Here is a 20,752-nt window from a genome sequence, read left to right as displayed (position 1 = left end):
TTATATTTGTTATTATTATTTTATTTAAACATAAATAAAAAAATTTACTCCTAATATCATATAAAATTTCAACAAATAATGTCTTCCGTTATCTGCGTTTTATAAAAATATATTTTGTCAATCAACTGTATTATAAAAATATAAATATAAATATTTTATAATAAAAATGTGTATATTTTTTGGCACTTTAATTACACTCAATTGATATAGCTAATATTTTCACTGTGCAATAATAATGAATACTTGAGTGGTTAAGCAACATGAGTCGTGCACAGATAAACGCATGCGTCGAAAGAAAAATTGTTAAAGTCTGATCGCGAAAGTCATGTTATATAAAAAATTTTAAAAGATTTTTCTATGGGATGTACTAACTAATCACATTAATAATAAAATAATCGTCCGTTCATGACTGAAATATGACGTCAAAATAATGTTATAGCAAGACGTCAATATAAAGTCATGTAACAATTCAGTCATTTTGACGACATATGACCAAAAATGACCAAGTTGGAACGTCAAATAAATAACGTGTGTTTGCTACCTGGGAATCGATACGACTACATAAAGAACGATTTCCAAATCGCAAGTGTCCATCGCGTTCATCATACGCTAAATTGATTAAAAAATTCGAAGAAACCGATAGTATTAAAAGCAAAAAATATCAGAAACCCGAAACTGTTACACACGAGAGCAACGCAATCCACATTTACTCGTGCCAGAAAGTGTATCGCTGTCAACGGATCTGTGCACGACATCATTTTGAACATTTATGATATAAGCAGTATAAGATAGTCACAAATACAATTTCATCACATTACTCGTTTTCAAGGTCATCTGAAGATCATGATTCAGGCATATTCAAATGCATTTTTTCATCCGCTACAATATGCAATAGAAAAAATTACAGGTTTTCCAGATAAAAAATATCAATGACTTTGAAAAAACAGAAAAAAAAGACTTGATAAAAAAAATTAGTTTTTCATCGTATTCCTGTATTTGAGCTATACAAATTGCATCACGAACATTTTTCGTATCATGAAAAATAAAGGAAATATTTAGGTGGCCTCCTTTAGCTGAGACATCCTGTATGTATGTATATATATATATATGTATATATATATATATATATATAGTATATATATATATTGTTACGCGCGCGCCCGAGTCGTCACGGCCCTGCCGTTGTCCGGATCCCGTGGTCAAGAAGATTGTTTATAAACAACGAGAGTCAGCTGAGTCGTATCCCAGCTGTAAAGCTGCGCGGACGCGTCTTGATTTCCCGAGCTAATATTATTGTTTATTTTACCGTTGCATTCTGGTGTTATTAAAGTTCCTGTGTTCTCTTTTAAATACGAGTTCTTATTTACGAGTGCGCGAGCGAGTACGCGGGTGCCGATCTTTGTGTCGCGCGCGATCGATAGATATCGTTCCGCGGACGCAACATTTTGGGGGCTCGTCCGGGATCAACGGACACGTAGTGATTTTGTGCGACGGCAACGATAGCTGTGAAGAGGAGGAGGCGCGAGCTCTCCGAGCCGTCGTCGGAATCGAGAGCGACGGAATCGGCGGCGTCGGAATCGGCAGCGACGGAGCCGACGACTTTACAGACCGTGTTGCTCGAGATGCGGCGAATGCGCGAGGAGCAGGCACGACGAGAAGAGGAAATCGCCGCAATGCTTGGCCGGCATGATGAGCTGCAGCTTTTGCGGGGGAGCCGGTCTTAGCCTTCACAACAGCTAAGTCGCTCCAATATTTTAAAAATGCGGCTAAATCGCACGAAGTCAGATCCGCACACGTAATTTGTTTTTTTTTTAAAAAAACGTTATGTTAAAAGTGTTTCCTTTAAAAAAAGTTTTTCTTTTAAAAAAGAATGAACTGGTGTGTGTAAATTAAAGCGGGCTCGGATGTATTTTGAATAGGGGATAATTCTTTCATTAGAACGCTTGGATAGCAATATTCGTGATTTTCGGTGTTCGTTTAAATAATGGTCGTATTGGTTCTAATTATTTCTTTGAATGAATTGTAATTGGTAGAGAAATCCTCAAAGTATTGTGGGAGGGACTCCCAAATTTTATTTTGATTAGGGATTGGTTCTACATCCGAGACCCAAGGGGAGAGTTATGGATGGAAAAGTTTAGTGCTTGTTACTCGTTTTATTGCTTTTGTTATAAAGGAAAGAAATTTTGGAGACGCGTCGGAGTGGTCTACTGTGACAAACATTTGAAGAGGAGATCTTAATAGAAGACTGCCTCGCCCACGGTTTTTGAGCCGTGGTTTTCCCGTGGGCCGGAGGGCGAATGCCGAGGCAGGGACTTGGGGAGTCCTTTTAAGACGATGGGTTCACGGTGGATACCCCCCTCTTGTTCGAAGAAAGGCACGGGAAGATAAGGACAAAAAAAAAGACTTGCGCCCGGCACGAGGAAGATGACTGGAATGGGAGGCTGCCCTGGAGTCGATTCTTGAGGGTCTGGCCAACTCTCTGGAAGGAATCGATTGGGAGTCTGCCCAGTGAATTGGGGCCTGGTCGGAGCGATGCTCGGTAACCTGGAGCAACAGCTCAGGGAGAGCAGGATATCGTTCGGGAAGTCCACCAAGATTGGTCATCGAGTTCCTTGCTGATTGTCGGGACGACAATCTTGAAGAGGAGGGGCAGTGTTACGCGCGCGTACGAGTCGTTACGGCCCTGCTGTTGTCCGGATCCCGTGGTCAAGAAGATTGTTTATAAACAACGAGAGTCAGCTGAGTCGTATCCCAGCTGTCAAGCTGCGCAGACGCGTCTTGATTTCCCGAGCTAATATTATTGTTTATTCCGTTGCATTCTGGTGTTATTAAAGTTCCTGTGTTCTCTTTTAAATACGAGTTCTTATTTACGAGTGCGCGAGCGTGTGCGCGAGAGAGTACGCGGGTGCTGATCTTTGTGTCGCGCGCGATCGATAGATATCGTTCCGCGGACGCAACAATATATATATATATATATATATATATATATATATATATATACAGGGTGATTCATATAAAGTGACCGATGTGAATATTAGCTAAAGTTGAAGAGCTATGAAAAAATTTCTATACCAAAAGATGTTTGACACAGAGGGGGACATCGTATGGTACAAACGATATTTTTATAGATGAAGGCATTAAGGAGATTTCAAGATCAACATAATTTTTTTAAATAGAACACCCTATTTTTTATTACATTTCTTGTAGCTCATCTCGAGAGCTTTCTAAAACACTATAATTAAGTTAGTTTTAATTAAGTACTTTCCGAGTTATGAGGCTTGAAATCATTTCTTAATTTTATATAAACCGTAAAATATCTTGTAAAATATTCATTTTTCGATTATCTTACCTTAATACTTTTATGTACAAAATAATGAGAGGAATCAATTGATGTAAAGAAAACATATAGTTGTTTCGAAGAAAAAATATGTAATTTGCAATTAAAAATTACATATTTTTTCTTCGAAACAACTATGTGTTTTCTTTACACCAATTGATTCCTCTCATTATTTTGTACATAAAAGTATTAAGGTAATCGAAAAATGAATATTTTACAAGATATTTTACGGTTTATGTAAAATTAAGAGATGATTTCAAGCCTCATAACTCGGAAAGTACTTAATGAAAACTAACTTAATTATAATGTTTTGGAAAGCTCTCGAGATGAGCTACAAGAATATGCAAAAGCATAAAAGGTGTCCCATTTAAAAAGTTGGAGGTGACCTTTACGTGACCTTGACAACACTCTTCAAGGTCATACTGATATCGCCATGTAATGCGTTACTTGAAACCTTATAACTTTTGTCTGAAATATTTTTGTCTGCCGCGCTCAGTTTTTGAGATATTCGGCTGATACGGGTGGTCTGCGACACCCTGTATAAGTATAAAGTTATAAGAAAATTCACGTTAAAGAAAATTTACATAGACATCAATATGGTAGATCCATCATCTTGAAATTTGAAAAGACATATGTCAGGTTTGGTTGCCTAAAAAAATATTGTAAAGAAATATCTAATACCTGTCGTTACACATTTTGATAAATTTTTCTAAATTTTATGCCTTTTTATTGTAATTCTATCCGCCATATTGGATGCGTCATTTTTAATTCCAAAGATGACAGAAGGTATTTAAAAATGTATGTTTTTACCCTAATTTTGATTCGGAGAGATAGAGAGGTAGCACGGTTGATTTAGAATAGCTTATTGGATCCCTGTGCATGACCGGTCTTATAACATGTATATCTGAGCGAAAAAAAATCGTGCGACGGTAATCGAAAGTGAATTTGAAAAATGAAAGTAGTACTATACGATGCCATTAACAGAAATATTTCAAAAAATTTGGTTTCTCCACAACAGATTCATGAAATTAGCCAAAATAGCGATTTTTGGGTCATTCAACTACAAATTACTCAAAAACTTGACGTGCTGGGGAAATTCTGCGGCCAGCTTCGTTTTCAGCGTCACAAAATCTATCAGATTCACCTACTCTGCTTTTTGTAACTGACAAAAGATCAAATTTCGCAGGTCTGTGTAATTAATGAAATATTAAGTGTCTTAGTGCTTCATTGAAAACTTAAATTAACGCTCTGATAACGTACGCATAATTATATGTCAGCTTAATTATCAATGATAGTGTCAACTCTTAGATTGGTTATCTGAGAATGGCGGAAAGACACAAAAGCATTGTGCTGATCCCGCGTATCTCACATGTATACATGTATATATACAGGGTGTTTTCTCTAACTCTAGCAGTTAGAATATTTCTGATTCCTTTGACGATACGACAAAGCTCAAAAGACAAAAATTGTTCAATTCAAAGGGACTAATATTCTGATAAACAAAAATTTCTTTTTACTGTTACTCTTTACGAGATTTCAAAGTCATCAACATTTTTTAAAATGGGGTGGCATATTTTCATTAACGCAGTGATGTAGCTTATAAAAAAACAAATTTAACCATATAGAATATGTTGACCTTCAAATGACTTTGAAACACAAAAACGTTCCATTAACCTTATACATTTTCGAATTCGATAAATAAATGCTTCTTTTTTGAGTAATTTCGGGATGATTGCGGTGCATGCACATCGAGTTCTTTTTTGCATGTCTTCTGGTGAGAATATCGTGATAAATTTTATATTTCAGGTGTCCCCACAGAAAAAATCAGGAGGCGTAAGATCCGGTGATCGAACCAGCTAACAATGCTTCAAAAGGAATGTTAGTTTCGAAGTCATGTAGCTCGGTCAAACAAAATCGTAGGAAAATTAAAAAAAAGCGTTTTGTATGCAAAATATTGTAATTTATGGAATTTGAGTTGAATTTTTCGAGAAAAATTTATTATCGAACTGCAAAGTGTAAAATATACGTAATTTTGAGGAACGAAACAATGTTCTTTTTTAAAGCATGAACATGGAAGATAAAAAATTTAAAAAACTATCGATAGCGCGTTAAGGTTAAAATTTCAAGCTTCAAAATATTTTTTCATTTTTTTCTAGGATAATTTTCGCCGAGAATCGACATCATATCTAGAAGGTACTGGTTTTTTTTCAAAATCGTATTACTCGGTCAAAAAAAAGACGTATGTAAATTTTGAAAAAAGCGTTTTGTAGGCAAAATGTTGCGAAATTTGAGTTTATGTAATTTGAGTTGAATTTTTCGAGACAATTTTTTTTTTCTAGTTACGGCGTGTTAAAAGTACATAATTTTAAAGAACTAAATAGTGTGTTCTTTTTTAAAGCGCAGAATAAGGAAGATAAAAAAATTTTTAAAAACCATCAACTGCATGTTAAATTTGAAACTTCAAGCTTCAAAAGTAGGTGTTATAGGCCGGTTCTAACGCTGTGATCTCAGGGGGATGAGGTGCGAGGGGATCTCAGTGGCGCGGGGGAATGACGTCACGCAGGATGGAGGGGGTTTTCGGTGCCGCGGGGGAATGACGTCACGCGGGACGGAGGGGATTTCGTCGGCGCGGGGGCTGCGGGGCGGGGCGGGGGACGCTTGGGGACGTGTTGGATGTTTTATGACAAGTATAAACAATCATAAACCGATGTCCGGTTGATAAACAACGGTATTTGAAGAGGATTGGGTCTTCGGGCCGAGACTAATGTGTCGGGACATGTTTTTCGCAAACAAAATGGCTCTCGCGGTACCCTCCCCCTCTCCCCACAATATAAGTAATTCTAGATTTTTTTTTCGAATTAAACAATATAAGCGGTATTCCTTTGAAGAGGATTGGGTCTTAAGGCTGATTAACGCGTCGGGACATGCTTTCGCAAACAAAATAGTTTTGTGCTCTTGCGATACACCCCCTCTCCCACAATATAAGTAATTCTAGATTTTTTTTCGAATTAAACAATATAAGCGGTATTCCTTTGAATAGGATTGGGTGGATGGAAATGCGTGCGAAGAAATTACATCATGATTTAGACTTAAAACTCTTTATTCTTGTTTTACATATTTTTCTTACGTACTATGGACTAAAAACTAAAGCTGCCAGCTCGCAATCGACGAGTTGATGCTTGTTGAAAGCGTCACTCGCGCGTATTACATTCGATATTTCTTTTGGATTTATTACAGTGGACGCGATATTGGAGAATTGCGTAAACTTGACATCAACTGTTTCGATAATTTTGCCCAATCGATCAAAAGTTACATCTATGCATTGATCGAGATCGAACATACGATGTAATGTCGATTCGACCATCATCAAGCATACGTTTGAAGATTCGAGACTTATGAGTTTGACGTCGTTAATCGTACGAACTTTCACTGTTAGCGGTCCAACGCTTATGAAATTGTAGTCATCTTTAGAGTTGTTCCAAAGTAAATTTTGAATATTGCGACGTTGCTCGTAGAGTCCCTTCCACGTTTCGAGAGATAATATCAGTTCCTTTCCTCGATGATCTCCTATGGCAATCTCCACGTAACTCGGTGGACCCACGTTGATACCAATTTCGAGGAATTTGAATTCCGTAGTTGTCAATGCGTATCGTCTACCTAGTATACGAACCGCACGACGTTCCAACGAAATGCTACAGAAAAATTAAAATTAAAATAATAGTAATAATACAATTTGTAAAAATCGAAAAATAGAAAAAGTTAAATAAAACTTACTCGTCACATTTGTTCTCAAACGATGGAGTTTTATCACGACTCGGTACGTAAGTATTCACGCGTCTTCCGATGCCGCTGCCGCTGTTTCCGTTTCTTTCGACGTAATACATTTCTCTGGGAGTTATGAAAAGTGAACCACGAGAGTGGTGTTAACGCGACACTGATCGTATAAGAAATAACCGAGTATACATGACGCTCATCTTCCAAAAGTATAATGTGGTGGGGGGATCAATGCTTCTAACGCTTTTGAATTTTAGGAGAAGGGGAGATAACGCTCAGACAAAAAATTCTTAGAAACGCAAGGAAAGGTCTAGGAAGGGGAAATAAGAGATAAAACATATTAATGTTTACATATTTTATTTTCTTGCAATTCTTTCTGGCGTTGCGACCACCAGTTAAATATTTTGAATACATTTTGTAATGCGCAATTCTTAACATGTTTTCCACATCGCATACTATTGGTAATATCTAATTTATTTAGAGAATCAATATCTTCATAGTCTGCATCCAAGGTTTCAATAATATAGCCGTTTCCCGCATCGTCTAGTATATCGGTCAGCCATTTTCGCTTTTCAAGTCCTTTAACGTACACGACAGACGATTCTTCTTCTTCTTCTTCGTGTATCGTACCAACGACAGCTGTTGTAATTACACGCTGAGCCAAGCCATACGAAACGTTTCCGTCTTCCCATTGTAATCCATGATGATTTCTAATCACCCATGAAACTTGACATCGCTCAGATTTTGTAAGCACGCTCCACGGTACAGGACTTGCGAAAAAATAATGTGAGAGAACATATCCCTTTCTCAGGATTGCCGTTTCCTTCACGACAAAATTTCTCCCGACAATAAATCCTTGCAGATCCACAAACGTTGGTATAGACATGACGAGATCTCTCTCTCTCTCTCCCCGATGCATCATTCGAGAGGAATGGGAAACTCTAAAATCATCTCGCAGCACTTTGATTTATATCCTCCTCCCCTCTCTCTTGTGTCGATGTTATCGCTTAGGTGATTTTGCGTACAACGTTGGTCAACGGATTGTACTGGATCACACGATCGTGTATGATGAGACAGTACGCAGTGGTATTCGCCGGCACGTTCTCCTTACATTCGAATTCCAATCTCACATCCACGGTTGCGCTCTTAACCGATTCGTTTTGTCGAGAACAATCGATAATCACGAACGGACCGTGTTGTTGAAACGTATAGACGGAGAGACTCGGCTCGAGATACTCGTATCCGTAATAGTTCTTGCAAAAGCGCGCGTACGTGTCGTACAGAATGGCACATCTGCCTTTAACGAAATCCAGATTCATATCGTCGTACGGATAACATTCCGAATTCAGATAGAGTTTCACGTTGATTAATTTGCAGTGGTCGAATTGAGTCACATTCGCAGATATGGCATTCTTCCGGCCTATTTGCAGAGCGAAGACAACGTATCGTGGTTTCTCCAGTTGAGTCGCGGTCTTAATGGCCCACGAATGCTTGGTTGTAAGCTGCAATAGCGGATACTCGTACAGATCCCACGAGCGAAAACCCATGCTGAGATATCGTCTGCTTTCCAGAGCACGCAGCATCGACAGCTTTTCGATCTCGCTCAACAGCACGTGTGGCATTCGCCATTGTATCTTGAATATGTTGATCACAGGCTCCAGCGTTGAATTTGTTGAAACAAACAGACAATTATTATCGTTGCGCGATCGTATTAAGATCAATTCGTGACGAGCGTTAATCACCACTCGTTTATAATCCTCGCAAAATCCCAATAACATGTGGAGCGGTACGCAAAAATTGAAATGTCCATTCTCATAGGTCAACGGATCCCAGCCGGCGTTTTTCATAATCACGTTTCTATCGGTTGATACCGTTACATAGTTTTTGAGCGTAGTAGTTATTCCTACGTTTCTATTGCGATCAATCTCAACGCCATCGAGTTCGTATCGAATCTCATCGAACATGAATGCGACGCAATTATTTGCCAGTACCACATCACTTTCTCCTTCAATTGTTGCTCTGTTTTTCGTTAGTTGTCCCTCGATGTATAGGAAACTCTCGTACGGCAGCGTATACAGATCCTGTTGTTGTATGGGTATTCTTATCTCGTCACTGTGTCCGAACGTTGTATTGGCGAACGGGTTGTACGTGTGAGTCTCGATCTTGATGATACGATTGTCAAAGATCGGTTCATCACCGATGTTGAGAATGTCGGTCATCGTTCAGCTGTTTCGCACCGCAAATCCCAAAGATTGTAAAAACGCAACGTTCGATGCGCTGAGTTTCTTTTTCTTGGATGATTTGATATTAGCGAACGTCGACGTTGTTGTTGTCGTTGTTGGTGGTGATCTCTTCTCCTCGAAAATCGAGCAATCGTCCGTTCTGGTCGACAACGCGTAACGTTAAATCCGTAATGCTCCGCACGATGATCGGCAGGTAAATGATCTGGGCAGGCGTTTCCGATATCTTATATCCCGGTGGTACCCTCGGTGAAAATTCATGTATCGTATGAACGAGTATGCCGTTGTTGTACGCACCCGCGGTCACGTTACACTCTATACGGATAATATTCACGTTGAGAATATTAATCGGCATGTTTGATTCGTACCATTTTCGCGGCTCGAGAATACGATTCGAGAATCCTAGCAGCGATCCAATGTTGTCGGGTTTGGTAAAGTTTATTCTGTAGGCACATTTGATCTCGCTCCTCATTGTATTGTAATTAGCGCGGAGCACTATCGGATATTCATCATCTTCATAGTCACCACCGTCAATGTGTTTCTTATCGCGATGTTTCCGTGAAATTGCTTGTTTCAAAAATTCATGTATATTTTGCAATTCATACGATCCCTCGGGAATCGTAATTTCCTAGTCATCTTTGCCAAAGTAAAATTTATTATTCGAGGAATTCACATTCGGTATCGTGTGATAAGTCTAAAAATCCGTTAGACCGAGCTCGTATTCGGCGTCGCTCAAATCTATGGTGGGAAAGAAGTTTGCCGTGAGAACGCTACTCTTCCCAGTCAATGTGAACGTCATAGACATGTCGACGAAACTGTTTAACGAATACTGAGTTAAATAGCGCAATATCTGTCTTTAAATTCACATCCCCTTCTTTGCATACGCCACCCAATGAGTACCTGGTCCTTCGACGCTATCCAAATTTACAATGCCGCTCTCGTTTTGATATATGTACCTATACCACCGATCGGTAACGAGTTGCGCATGAAAACACCTCTAAAATATGAAATGCGCATACGTTTTGCCAGTTGCAGCAATTGTACGTTGGTAGTTGTGCCCTGCGGCATTTTTAGCGTCTCCTTGACGTTTTTTTTTTTTCTCGTTGAGGCTCCTCGTCCGTATTTGTAAGGAGTGAGATATAACCCGCGACCTTCCATGGCGCGATTGTGACGTAGCATCTCTTGCAACTGACGTTGCGCGGCTTTTCCGTCGTTCGCCGCCTTCGCTACACCAGCCGCTCCACCGATCAGGGATCCGAGCGCACCCAACATTGGTAGAATCACCGCCGCATTTCGCTACCGGAAGTATCCGTTTCTTCGCCGTTCTTTTCTTCGTCTTCAGACCCATATCGAGCTTCGTCTTGGCTTTCATCGCTGTCCAGACAGCTGTGGCGGCGGCTCTCTCACCGAGAGTCGACTCTCTCGCAACGATGCGATTCCGCGCTTTCTCGGCGAGTATCTTATCCGCCGCGTGTCTCTCGGTGAGATCGTTGCTCCGAGAGTATGCTATATCGTGTTCGCGACACGCCGCGTCCAATGGATTTATATCTCGATCGCCTCTGACTAATCGCTTCTCCAACCGTGTGCCTGGCCCGCAAAACTGATAGCCGGGAATATGGAATTCGATCGGAAGTGCGTTTATCGCGTGATTTAATAGGCCTCTACCTATTTTCGTTGACATTCGCTGCAATTCAATGGCGCCGGACCGTCGATGTGCGTTTCCTGCCATGGCTGATTGTAGTGTTCGTAACAGCGACGATACGTCTGAACCTCCGGATCCGCTTTTATGTGTTCCGGAAGTTTGTTCCACACGTAGTGGACGTAATCACCGCACGTTCTCAATAGAACTGCTTTCGACACAAATTGTAGCTGTTCGACGCTCAAATCGCGAATATCGGAAGGATTTGTTAGCAGGATGAACATTTTTTCTCTACTGAGCGACTCGTGATTTCGCGCACCTATAAATAGGTAGGCGTTCGATCCAATCAGCAATGTTGAAAAAATGAGATTCGTGCGACAACCTTTGACGATATGCGTGACAAATTGCGACGACAGATTACGATCAATGGAGGACAATGCGGAGATGCGCAGGCACGGTACGATGCTACCGACTACTATACGCGCGATCGTTTGCGGTCCCTCGAATTGTGGTAAAACCAACGTTCTGATAAGTCTACTGGAAAGTCCGCACGGTGTACGTTTCGAGAACGTGTACGTGTACTCGAAATCGCTGCAACAGCCGAAATATCGATATCTGGAGAATTTGTTGACATCGATCGATGAAATCGGCTATTTTACGTTCTCCAATAACAGTGACGTCATTCCACCGAGCGAGGCACGTCCGAACTTGATTTTCGTCTTCGATGACGTGGCGTGCGACAAGCAAAATACGATAAGAGAGTACTTCTCAATGGGTCGTCATTCAAACGTCGACTGCTTCTATCTCTGTCAGACGTACGCGAGAATACCAAAACATCTTATACGCGACAACGCGAACCTGCTGATCTTGTTTAAACAGGACGGTACTAACTTGAAACACGTGTACAACGATCACGTGAATACCGACATGTCGTACGAGGATTTCAGTGAATTATGTCGTACTTGTTGGCAACAAAAGTATGGATTCCTAGTGATAGATAAGGACAGCTCATTTACGAACGGGCGATACAGAAAAGGATTTAACGTGTTCGCGATACCGCAAAACGATTAGTCGCTGCCGACACTCTGTCGATGACATGGCTGAAAGCGATAATGTTCGCGAGCGTGAAAAAATTGCGAGGGAGATTGAGAAAACGAGCGAATCGATCCGCAAGAAACATCGCGCTTTGAAGACCGGCAAGATCGACGACGATATCGCGGTCAAGACCCATTTTAGACCTATTATTGAGCTACTACAAAAAATCGTCGACAACTCTAGCTTAATCGCGGTGAAAAACGAGCCGGAGAATAACGCTGACGCTATAATTAAAACGTTACCCATCAAGCGGTACAAGGAAGAAGAGGAGAAGGAGGAGGAGGAGCATACGACACCGAAAAAGAGACAACGATTGAAGGCGAATCGTTTATCGACACCGCATACATCGGATGAACCGCTGATAACCTCCACACCGTCCGCGACAACGAGAATCGTACAACCCACGATACCCGAATCACTCGCAATCGAAAATGTTTTCGAAACCACGGGAAATCCGCTCGAATCACCATCTGTTCGAAACATGTTACAAACGTTGGAAGGTCAAAAAATGTTACGAGAGTACTTCGGGCCACTGCCACAAAAGTACATGAGCACTTTCCTTAGTGGCGACGAAAAAAATCAGATCGATCACGTGTACGGTGTCTATTTCAACGAGAATGAAATGTGGCTCGGTGACAAACGATTCGACATCGACGCAGATGACTCTATAATCATAGACAAAGTGAGGTACATTGGTACACCTGGATTATACGAGTTGATCTTCAAGAGAATTCCCGATGATGACGTATACACTGAGGACGATATGCAAAAATATAAGAGCATATTAATAGCGACGAGTGCGCATAAACGCCAATATGATGCGCAAGGTCAATTAAAGAGCAACAGGGGATACAAGTATAAACACATAATTGCACCGTTGATGTCGATCGAATCGAAAAAGAAAAAATGCGGTACGGGAGTATCCATGCCTCGCGCGATGACGCTAACCGACAATAAGATCGATTACGTGCACTGGGACGATCCCAACGAGCTAGTGGATCGTCTACGATTGCTCGACGCTTCGCGCCGAGCTGGCCACAACGCTCACGACAACGAGATCCTGTCGATCATCGATGAACTTCGCGAAGTTGGTCTTATTATAAATTAAACGGTGTTTCGACAAAACTGATCAGTCGATCGACGTCACTCGCATCGAGAAAAAAAATGCCCATCAACAAATTTGGATTATTCGAACGGAGAAATGAAGCAATTAGAACAAGCGATCATTGGGGTAAATCGGTGACAAGTTACTTGCGTCAAAACGCTCTGTGTCGCGTCGCTACGTACTATGACGCGAGGTCGCGCAAGATTCGCCGTGTAGCGCAACCTGAGGCTGATACCGATGCAGTCAACAAACTGTACGTGGAACAATGCGTTAAAACGTTGAAGAATCAGCAGAAAGAATCAGACGAGAAGCTGACTGCGTTCGAGAAGGACGTGCGAGCTTTGCAGACTGCGATAAACGAGCTTCAGCGTGCGATTAACACTAATTCAGAAACAGCCACGAACGGCTAAGGAGCGGCTATTGTACAATTATTGAACATGTACAAAGGCTTATCGAACGAAGGGTTATCGAACTACAATGAGTGGCCGTGATCGAAGAGGAACGAGGCTACGAACAATTCAAGAACAGCTGCGAACGAGGTTATGAACACCTCAGGAACGGCTGCGAACAAGGCTACGAACACGTCAGGAACGGCTACATACGAGGCGGCATACAACTCTGGAACGGCTACGAACGGGTCAGAAACGATTGCCAACGAGGTTACGGACTACTTAGAAGCGACTACCAATAGGGTCAATTACGGCAACAAACGGCTGCGAACAGCTATCGAACGGCAACGAACGGGGCAGGAACAGCTAACGAACGGCTATCGAACGGGTCAGAAACGGCTATCGAACGGGGCAGGAACAGCTAACGAACGGCTATCGAACGGGTCAGAAACGGCTATCGAACGGGGCAGGAACGGCTAACGAACGGCTATCGAACGGGTCAGGAACGGCAACTAACAGCTATCGAACGGGTCAGAAACGGCTATCGAACGGGGCAGGAACGGCAACTAACAGCTATCGAACGGGGCAGGAACGGTTATCGAACGGCTATCAAACAGTAACGAATGATAAAACGCACGGTGATACTCGGGGCACACATCGTTTGATCGACGAATCGAAACAACGATGGATCGGCGATCGGGAATAACCGAGGAAGCGAAGAAACAACATAGTTTAGAGAAACGGCAGTTGGTGAACGAATTGCACGCGCCGGCGAGAAAAAATTTTCCCCGAAGACACGTCATAGTGCGGGGATACGATGACCTGTGGCAAGCTGACATTGTCGAGATGCGTCCGTACTCTCGTTTCAACAGAGGTTACCACTACATACTCACAGTCATCGATGCGTTGAGCAAGCACGCGTGGGCCGCACCACTCAAGAGTAAAGGCGGAAGCGAGACAGCTGACGCTATCGCTGAGATAATTCGAAATAGCAAAAGATGTCCGAAAAACTTACAGACTGATATGGGGAAGGAATTTTATAACGCTGACGTGCAACGGCTCATGCGGAAACATGACATCAATCATTATTCTACATATTCAGTATTGAAGGCATCGATCGTTGAGCGATTCAATCGTACACTGAAGAACATGTGGAAGATGTTTACGCTGAACGGATCTTACAAGTGGATCAGCGCGTTGCCGCGACTCGTATCGGATTACAACGCGCGCAAGCATCGAACGATCGGTATGCGACCCGTCGACGTTACCCCTGCGATCGCTGAAAGACTCTTGGCTACTGTGTACAACCGTGTAAATATCGCGGGTCCGGCGAAATTCAAAGTAGGTGACTCGGTACGCGTTAGCAAATACAAGACAATTTTTGAGAAAGGTTACACGCCAAATTGGACAACCGAAGTGTTTAAAATTGTAAAAGTGCAGCATACTAATCCCGTAAGCTATCTACTTGAGGATTATCGCAAAAAACCTATCGCTGGAGCGTTCTACGAGCACGAGTTGCATCGCGCGAATTATCCGGACGTGTATCTCGTGGAGAAAGTACTGCGTAGGAGGGGTGACGAGGTTTACGTGAAATGATTGGGATTTGACAATTCGCACAATTCTTGGATACATAAAGACAATGTGATTTAATTTATACAGTGTTTATTTTTAATTTTCTGGAAAAATATATGTGTATAACATATATAATATTTGAAAAATGAAAATATACATAAAAATCCTTATCAATATTCCTTGCGATAGTACATGTATTTTTAATATAAGATGTATGAGATATGCATTACATAAAAATATATGAAATATAAAAATAAAAAAATCTTTATTAATATTTCTTTCACACACATTTTACAATGGTATCTTATAATGCCCCCACGGTAGCGTATCGGTGGTTTCGGGTACGATATACCGCTTGTCGTCGTACGGACTCAGAGCAATTTTCGTCTCGCGGACGGTATACACTTTGTGCAATTTCGATCTTATACATGACTGCTGTCGCGTCATTTCGATCTCATCGTGCAAACACCGCGTGTAATCGTCGAAGGTTATATTACGCGCTACGACATTACTTTTGACGCCTTTAACCTTCTTCGTATCCTTTTTCCCGTCCACTCTCACCACGTACATCTTTGCTCTAAGCCCGACGAATTCGGTCATTATCGCACCATTATTTTCATTCTTCATTGAACCCGGTACTTTTTTATTCACGAGCGGTATACCGTACGCGTTATCAATTGGATAATCGCTCGTATCAAATCGGTTGATATCGCGTCTCATGTTTTCATACACATCGACGCATTCGATGTGATATATTAGACTATCGGTGTACATTACCCGGCATTTGTCGCGATACAGAGGAAACATGTACTCGTGGTGAAATTCGTACAAGCACGTTTTAGAAATGTCTAGTATGCACATGCCGACATAGATTGGTTTATAAAATTTTACTTCTAGTTTGCGTAACTCTATGACAACCAGATTCTCCGAAAAAATACTTCGACTATGGAAATTTGGTTTCGCTATCATTGCTTCTGCGCCGTATCGTCCGTCCCACTTTGTTAATAATTTTACGTTGACACGATTACGCACATTTTCCATCGTCTTGCCAAATACTGCGTTATTCATCAGTTTATATAAATTTTTTTCAAAATCATTTTTCGCGAGTGTTCTAAACTGTGTATTTAATTCGATATAACTGCGAAGCCACGGAGATTGTGTAAATTGTAATACGCGATGTATTTTTGTAACGCGAAGGTCGTGTCGCGTACATTGCTGTAGATTACGGTAGTGTATCACGTAACGCTTCTTATCGTATAATGTTGCGAGGAGTTTGTCTTGCCGCTTGCCGGGCGGCTTGTCGCGTGTCGGACAAAACGGAAGGTCAGTGTGCGTATCGTGAAGATGTTGCGGGTACTCGAGATCGACTTCGAGGATATAACCCGTAGGCGAATCTAACGCGATCGATGCTACGTCAAAATTCGACACGTCGTCGACCCATCGAAAATCGGCATAGGGCAACGGTTGACACATTGCCCATCCGTACAAATTATTTACATCGAAATACATCAAGTACGACGATGGTTTCGATGGATCGTACGATTGTTGCATGTACTTGTTATTAGCGCGCGCGTATCTGTTAGAACACTGACTCAGACCACCGCGTATACCGCGTTCGATAAACATGACCATGTCGATGTCGGTAAGCAATTCGAACGTAATCTTTGTATGCTTTAACATGGCATCCCACGTGTATCCGGGAAGAGTATAATAATACGCGGGGTCGAGTCCGTAACTTTTGATGCAACTATCGCGAAAGTTTTCAAAAATATCGGCTAATAACAAGACGTCGATTTTCAGGTACAAATCGCTATACTCGCCTAGCGTTCGAATGGAGAATCGCGTCCAGATGTTCTCGGCGTGCGCGTAATCGCTCTCGGATATAGTTTCACCGGTTAAGGAACTGTAAAATGATTCGCGCGGTGGTAAACATGTATCTTGCAACTTGTCAACGGAATCGATGTATTCGTATGGAAACACACCTTTTCGTGTTAATAATTTGAAGTTTTCACTCGATAAATTTTGAAATTCTGATTTTAAAATATCCAGTTTATCTTTATCTAGATAAGATGCTAATTTGTCGAGACTTGCCGTAAGAAATTTGAATGAATCGATGAAGCGTAATTTTACTTGATTTTTTGGTTTTTCTTCCTTAAGATCGACATTTTTGGTAAACGATATATATTTCTCTTTCGTTATTGGAAGTAACTCGACTCTCCCTTCGAACGCTGTGGCTATTTCCTCGATAATGAAATGCGAATCATAACCGGATAAATTATGAAACATTATCGGAATACAGAAAGACTCTTTATAATTTAAATTACAATTTGAATGCGCGGGACCTCTGTACCGTCCAGTCAAATGGCAATGATCGCGTACGCGTGTATCGTCTTGCGCGAACGGTTTTTCGCATATATGACATTGAGTAGCGCTATTAAATTTTTCACACTCTTCGAATGTTAAATCTACCATAGGGACATTAGTAGTTAAAATATTTTTTACACGAAATGCTAACATTTTAAGTTGCTCGACGAACCATGCTATACATCGGTATTGCGACGCGAATGATATGCGGATAATGAGTCGTCGTACGAGCAATGTATATAATATGCTATGCTAAATACTTGATGGTGCTGGCACATATTCTTCTCTTCCTCCATCTTGGCCAGAACGCATTCCAAGTCGGCGTACATGATGAATGGAAGCTGCTCTTTCCTGTTGTAATTGTTGAACGATAACCACTTGTCCTTATCGCTCGGTAACCGGATAGCGCAGTCGTTCATCTTTCCGCAGTCTACCGTATGTAACTGCAACTTGTCGTCCGAACCAAAGTAATGCAAGCATCTATAAAAGAAAATAAAAATTTTTTAAAAATTAAAGATTTATATACAATTTGCTACATAACTTATAATTATTTAAATTATACATACCGATCGCAGATATATTTCTTGTGGTCCTTTTTGCTCAATTGCGAGCTCACGAGCCGGGATAAGTTCTTGATCCAAGCGAAATGCCCGACGTTGTTGCCGTCTTCCACATACAACAGGTTGACGTGTTTATCCCGTTTCTGCTCCGAAAGACGTACCGGGACAATGCTGTTTTCTTTCTCGATGCTGTAGACGTTGATCGAAATATCGTTGACAAGTTCAAATTTTTTTAGTTGGTTCAACGTCATCGGAAACTCAATATTTTGTACATTTAACACCGTCGTATAGTGGGGATATGAAGATTCCCGATTCGTGTCTCTTTCAGCGGGATATAGAGCGGCCACGCGAAACACGCATTGTCTCTGGATTGTACATTAATTACAGCTCTCTTCATCATAATTTCTCGCGGCAATTTAATATAACATCCCGCGCGCATAGGATTATACTTATTTATATTTACAGTTAAATTCTGTATTCGCGACAATGCCCAGCCACTATCGCGTTCCTGAAATTCTTCCAGCGATGCTAGAGTGGGTTCGATAACGCGACGCTCGTACCACTCGTGTAAATCGGATGTGGGAAAGAGTTCACAGTTTCTCGTATTGGTACTTTTATTTGCGCGCTTATCACCCGACACAAATTCACCATTGAATATAGTGTTCACTTTTACACTGTTGTGTCTTCTTATAACGTCTTGCACATGTTCTATCACAATGTCTTTGGCGTCATCGAGAAATTGACGAGGTTCGATATGGTTTGCGTTAATCACAGCACCGGTCAGAATACGGTTATCGAACGCGATATCAATCTCGCGCCACACAAGTTCATTTTGATGCGCGCTACATCTGGCACCCGCGTTATTGTCGCCACTGTAATTATCACCACTGGGCATAAACTGTCTCTGCAATCGAGTCTTTGCACCTTCGAGTCGCGCGATCCGAGCAATCAGCGATTGTCGATTCCCGATCGATAATCGTAGTCGTTTGATCCGACTTTGCTCTTCCAGCGACTCGATGTACTCGTTGCATTGTTATAGCCATGCAAAATATTCGCCCAAGGTGGCAATTTGGTTGGATCGCTCCACCAGGTCGCGTTCAGTCTGTTCGATGTTTTCCATTTTTTTTCTTTTTTTCTTTTTTTTTCCTGTCTTTTTCACACTTTTAACACACTATGTCACAGTTTTCTATGGAGCACTTGCACACATACATTGCATAATCGCGCAAAAATCTTTCTAACAGAATATCGTTATACTCTGACAACCGATGTGTCGATGCGCGTTCAAATCACGTACTGTGACTTGATGCGCTTCAATCCTCCCTGTATTTCGTCTAAACCTGTTTTTATCTTTGTGTAAAATAAATAAGTGGTGTATCATAATAATCATTTATTTACATCTCAGAAAGAATTCGTTCTCTCTCACACGCGCGGCAAGGGCACAAAGCAGCCGAATATCGGCGCTGATATGTTGCAATTCTTCCTAGAAAAAAAATATGGAAAATAATTCTGGGTCGGCTCTAATATCCAATCCTCTTCAAATACCGCTGTTTATCAATCGGTTTATGATTGTTTATATTTGCGATAAAACATCCAACACGTCCCCAAGCGTCCCCCACCCCGCGTCTCCGTACTATGATTTGATATTTTTCAATCCTCCTCCTCCTTATATATTTCGTCCAATCCTTTCTCATCTTTTGAATGTGAGAAGCGAAGGTATAAAGCAGGTACATCGGCAAAAAAAAAGGAAGGGATTCTAAGATCCAATCCTCTTCAAAGGAATACTGGTGTTTATATTGTTTATATTGTTTATGTTAAAAATATATATATAATGAAGAGGAGTCTGCTGCACTAAAGTATCATTTCTTTCGTTGCTCTTCTGTGTTTCGGTGGTCTTGTGCAATGGCTGAAGAAAACGTAATTATCATCGACGATGATACGGTGGCTGAAGAAAACGTAATTATCATCGACGACGATTCGGATGATGATTACGATTATTGGATGGATCCAGTTGTGGCGGAGAGGATGGAGATAGAGAGAGAGGAGAGAGAGAGGAGAGAGATGGAAGATGATGGGTCTGATATAGAAATAGAACCCTTGGAGAAGGACAGTGATTACGATAGTGACAATAGTGACGATATTCTTGATGAACGGTTACAAAAGAAACAGCGAGATTTAAGCATACCTGAAATAATACAACGAAGCAACAAAGATATGTTGCATTTCCTATTACTATATGGAAAATGGATCAAAATATTGTACCGAATGCTTTCTAGAAGATCCGCATCAGTTTGAAGAAATTAGTTCTGTTCGAGAACATAGAACCATAGCTTATGTTCATTTGGAAAATATGTCATGCAAAGGGTGCAGAAAATGTTTGAATCAAATATTGCCCTGCAACATGTGCCCTATTTGCATAAATTAAAATAGATGAGTCATGGATAACATTGTAAGTATCTTTTAATTTATTATATATCAAAAGTATTTTAAAATAAATTATTAAATAATTTAAACTAATGAAATGCATATGTTTTCTTCTGTTTTCAGAAACGGCTTCCCCAACATAGCCCGACAGCCTATTTTATATATTATTATTTTTCTTTTATATTGTATACTTTATTTTATTAAACTCACACATTTAAATAAATTATATATTTTTAATTGTAACAAAAAAAAAAAT

At 41.0% G+C, this 20,752-nt stretch overlaps 2 protein-coding genes across 2 annotated transcripts; both read right to left on the bottom strand.

The window, feature by feature from the left end:
- Positions 1-3,917: 3,917 nt before the first annotated feature.
- LOC145962445 (uncharacterized) lies at positions 3,918-7,270 on the bottom strand. Its single transcript, XM_083083502.1, has 3 exons — positions 7,112-7,270; positions 6,573-7,029; positions 3,918-3,986 (listed from the first exon to the last, which is right to left on the bottom strand). The coding sequence occupies exons 1-3, from the start codon at positions 7,219-7,221 to the stop codon at positions 3,918-3,920; spliced, it is 636 nt and encodes a 211-aa protein (XP_082939628.1). The 5' UTR covers positions 7,222-7,270.
- Positions 7,271-17,691: 10,421 nt separating this feature from the next.
- On the bottom strand, positions 17,692-18,411 carry LOC145962444 (uncharacterized). The gene is made up of 2 exons (XM_083083501.1): positions 18,082-18,411; positions 17,692-17,995 (listed from the first exon to the last, which is right to left on the bottom strand). Exons 1-2 carry the CDS (start codon positions 18,324-18,326, stop codon positions 17,692-17,694), a joined length of 549 nt encoding a protein of 182 aa, XP_082939627.1. The 5' UTR covers positions 18,327-18,411.
- Positions 18,412-20,752: the final 2,341 nt, after the last annotated feature.

Source organism: Camponotus vicinus, unplaced genomic scaffold, assembly GCF_025532165.1.
Source record: "Camponotus vicinus isolate PSW18456_S1 unplaced genomic scaffold, iyCamVici1.0 SCAF_12, whole genome shotgun sequence".
Taxonomy (NCBI): domain Eukaryota; kingdom Metazoa; phylum Arthropoda; class Insecta; order Hymenoptera; family Formicidae; genus Camponotus; species Camponotus vicinus.
Note: the sequence above shows the minus strand (reverse complement) of the source record. Positions and strands in the feature narration are given on the sequence as shown.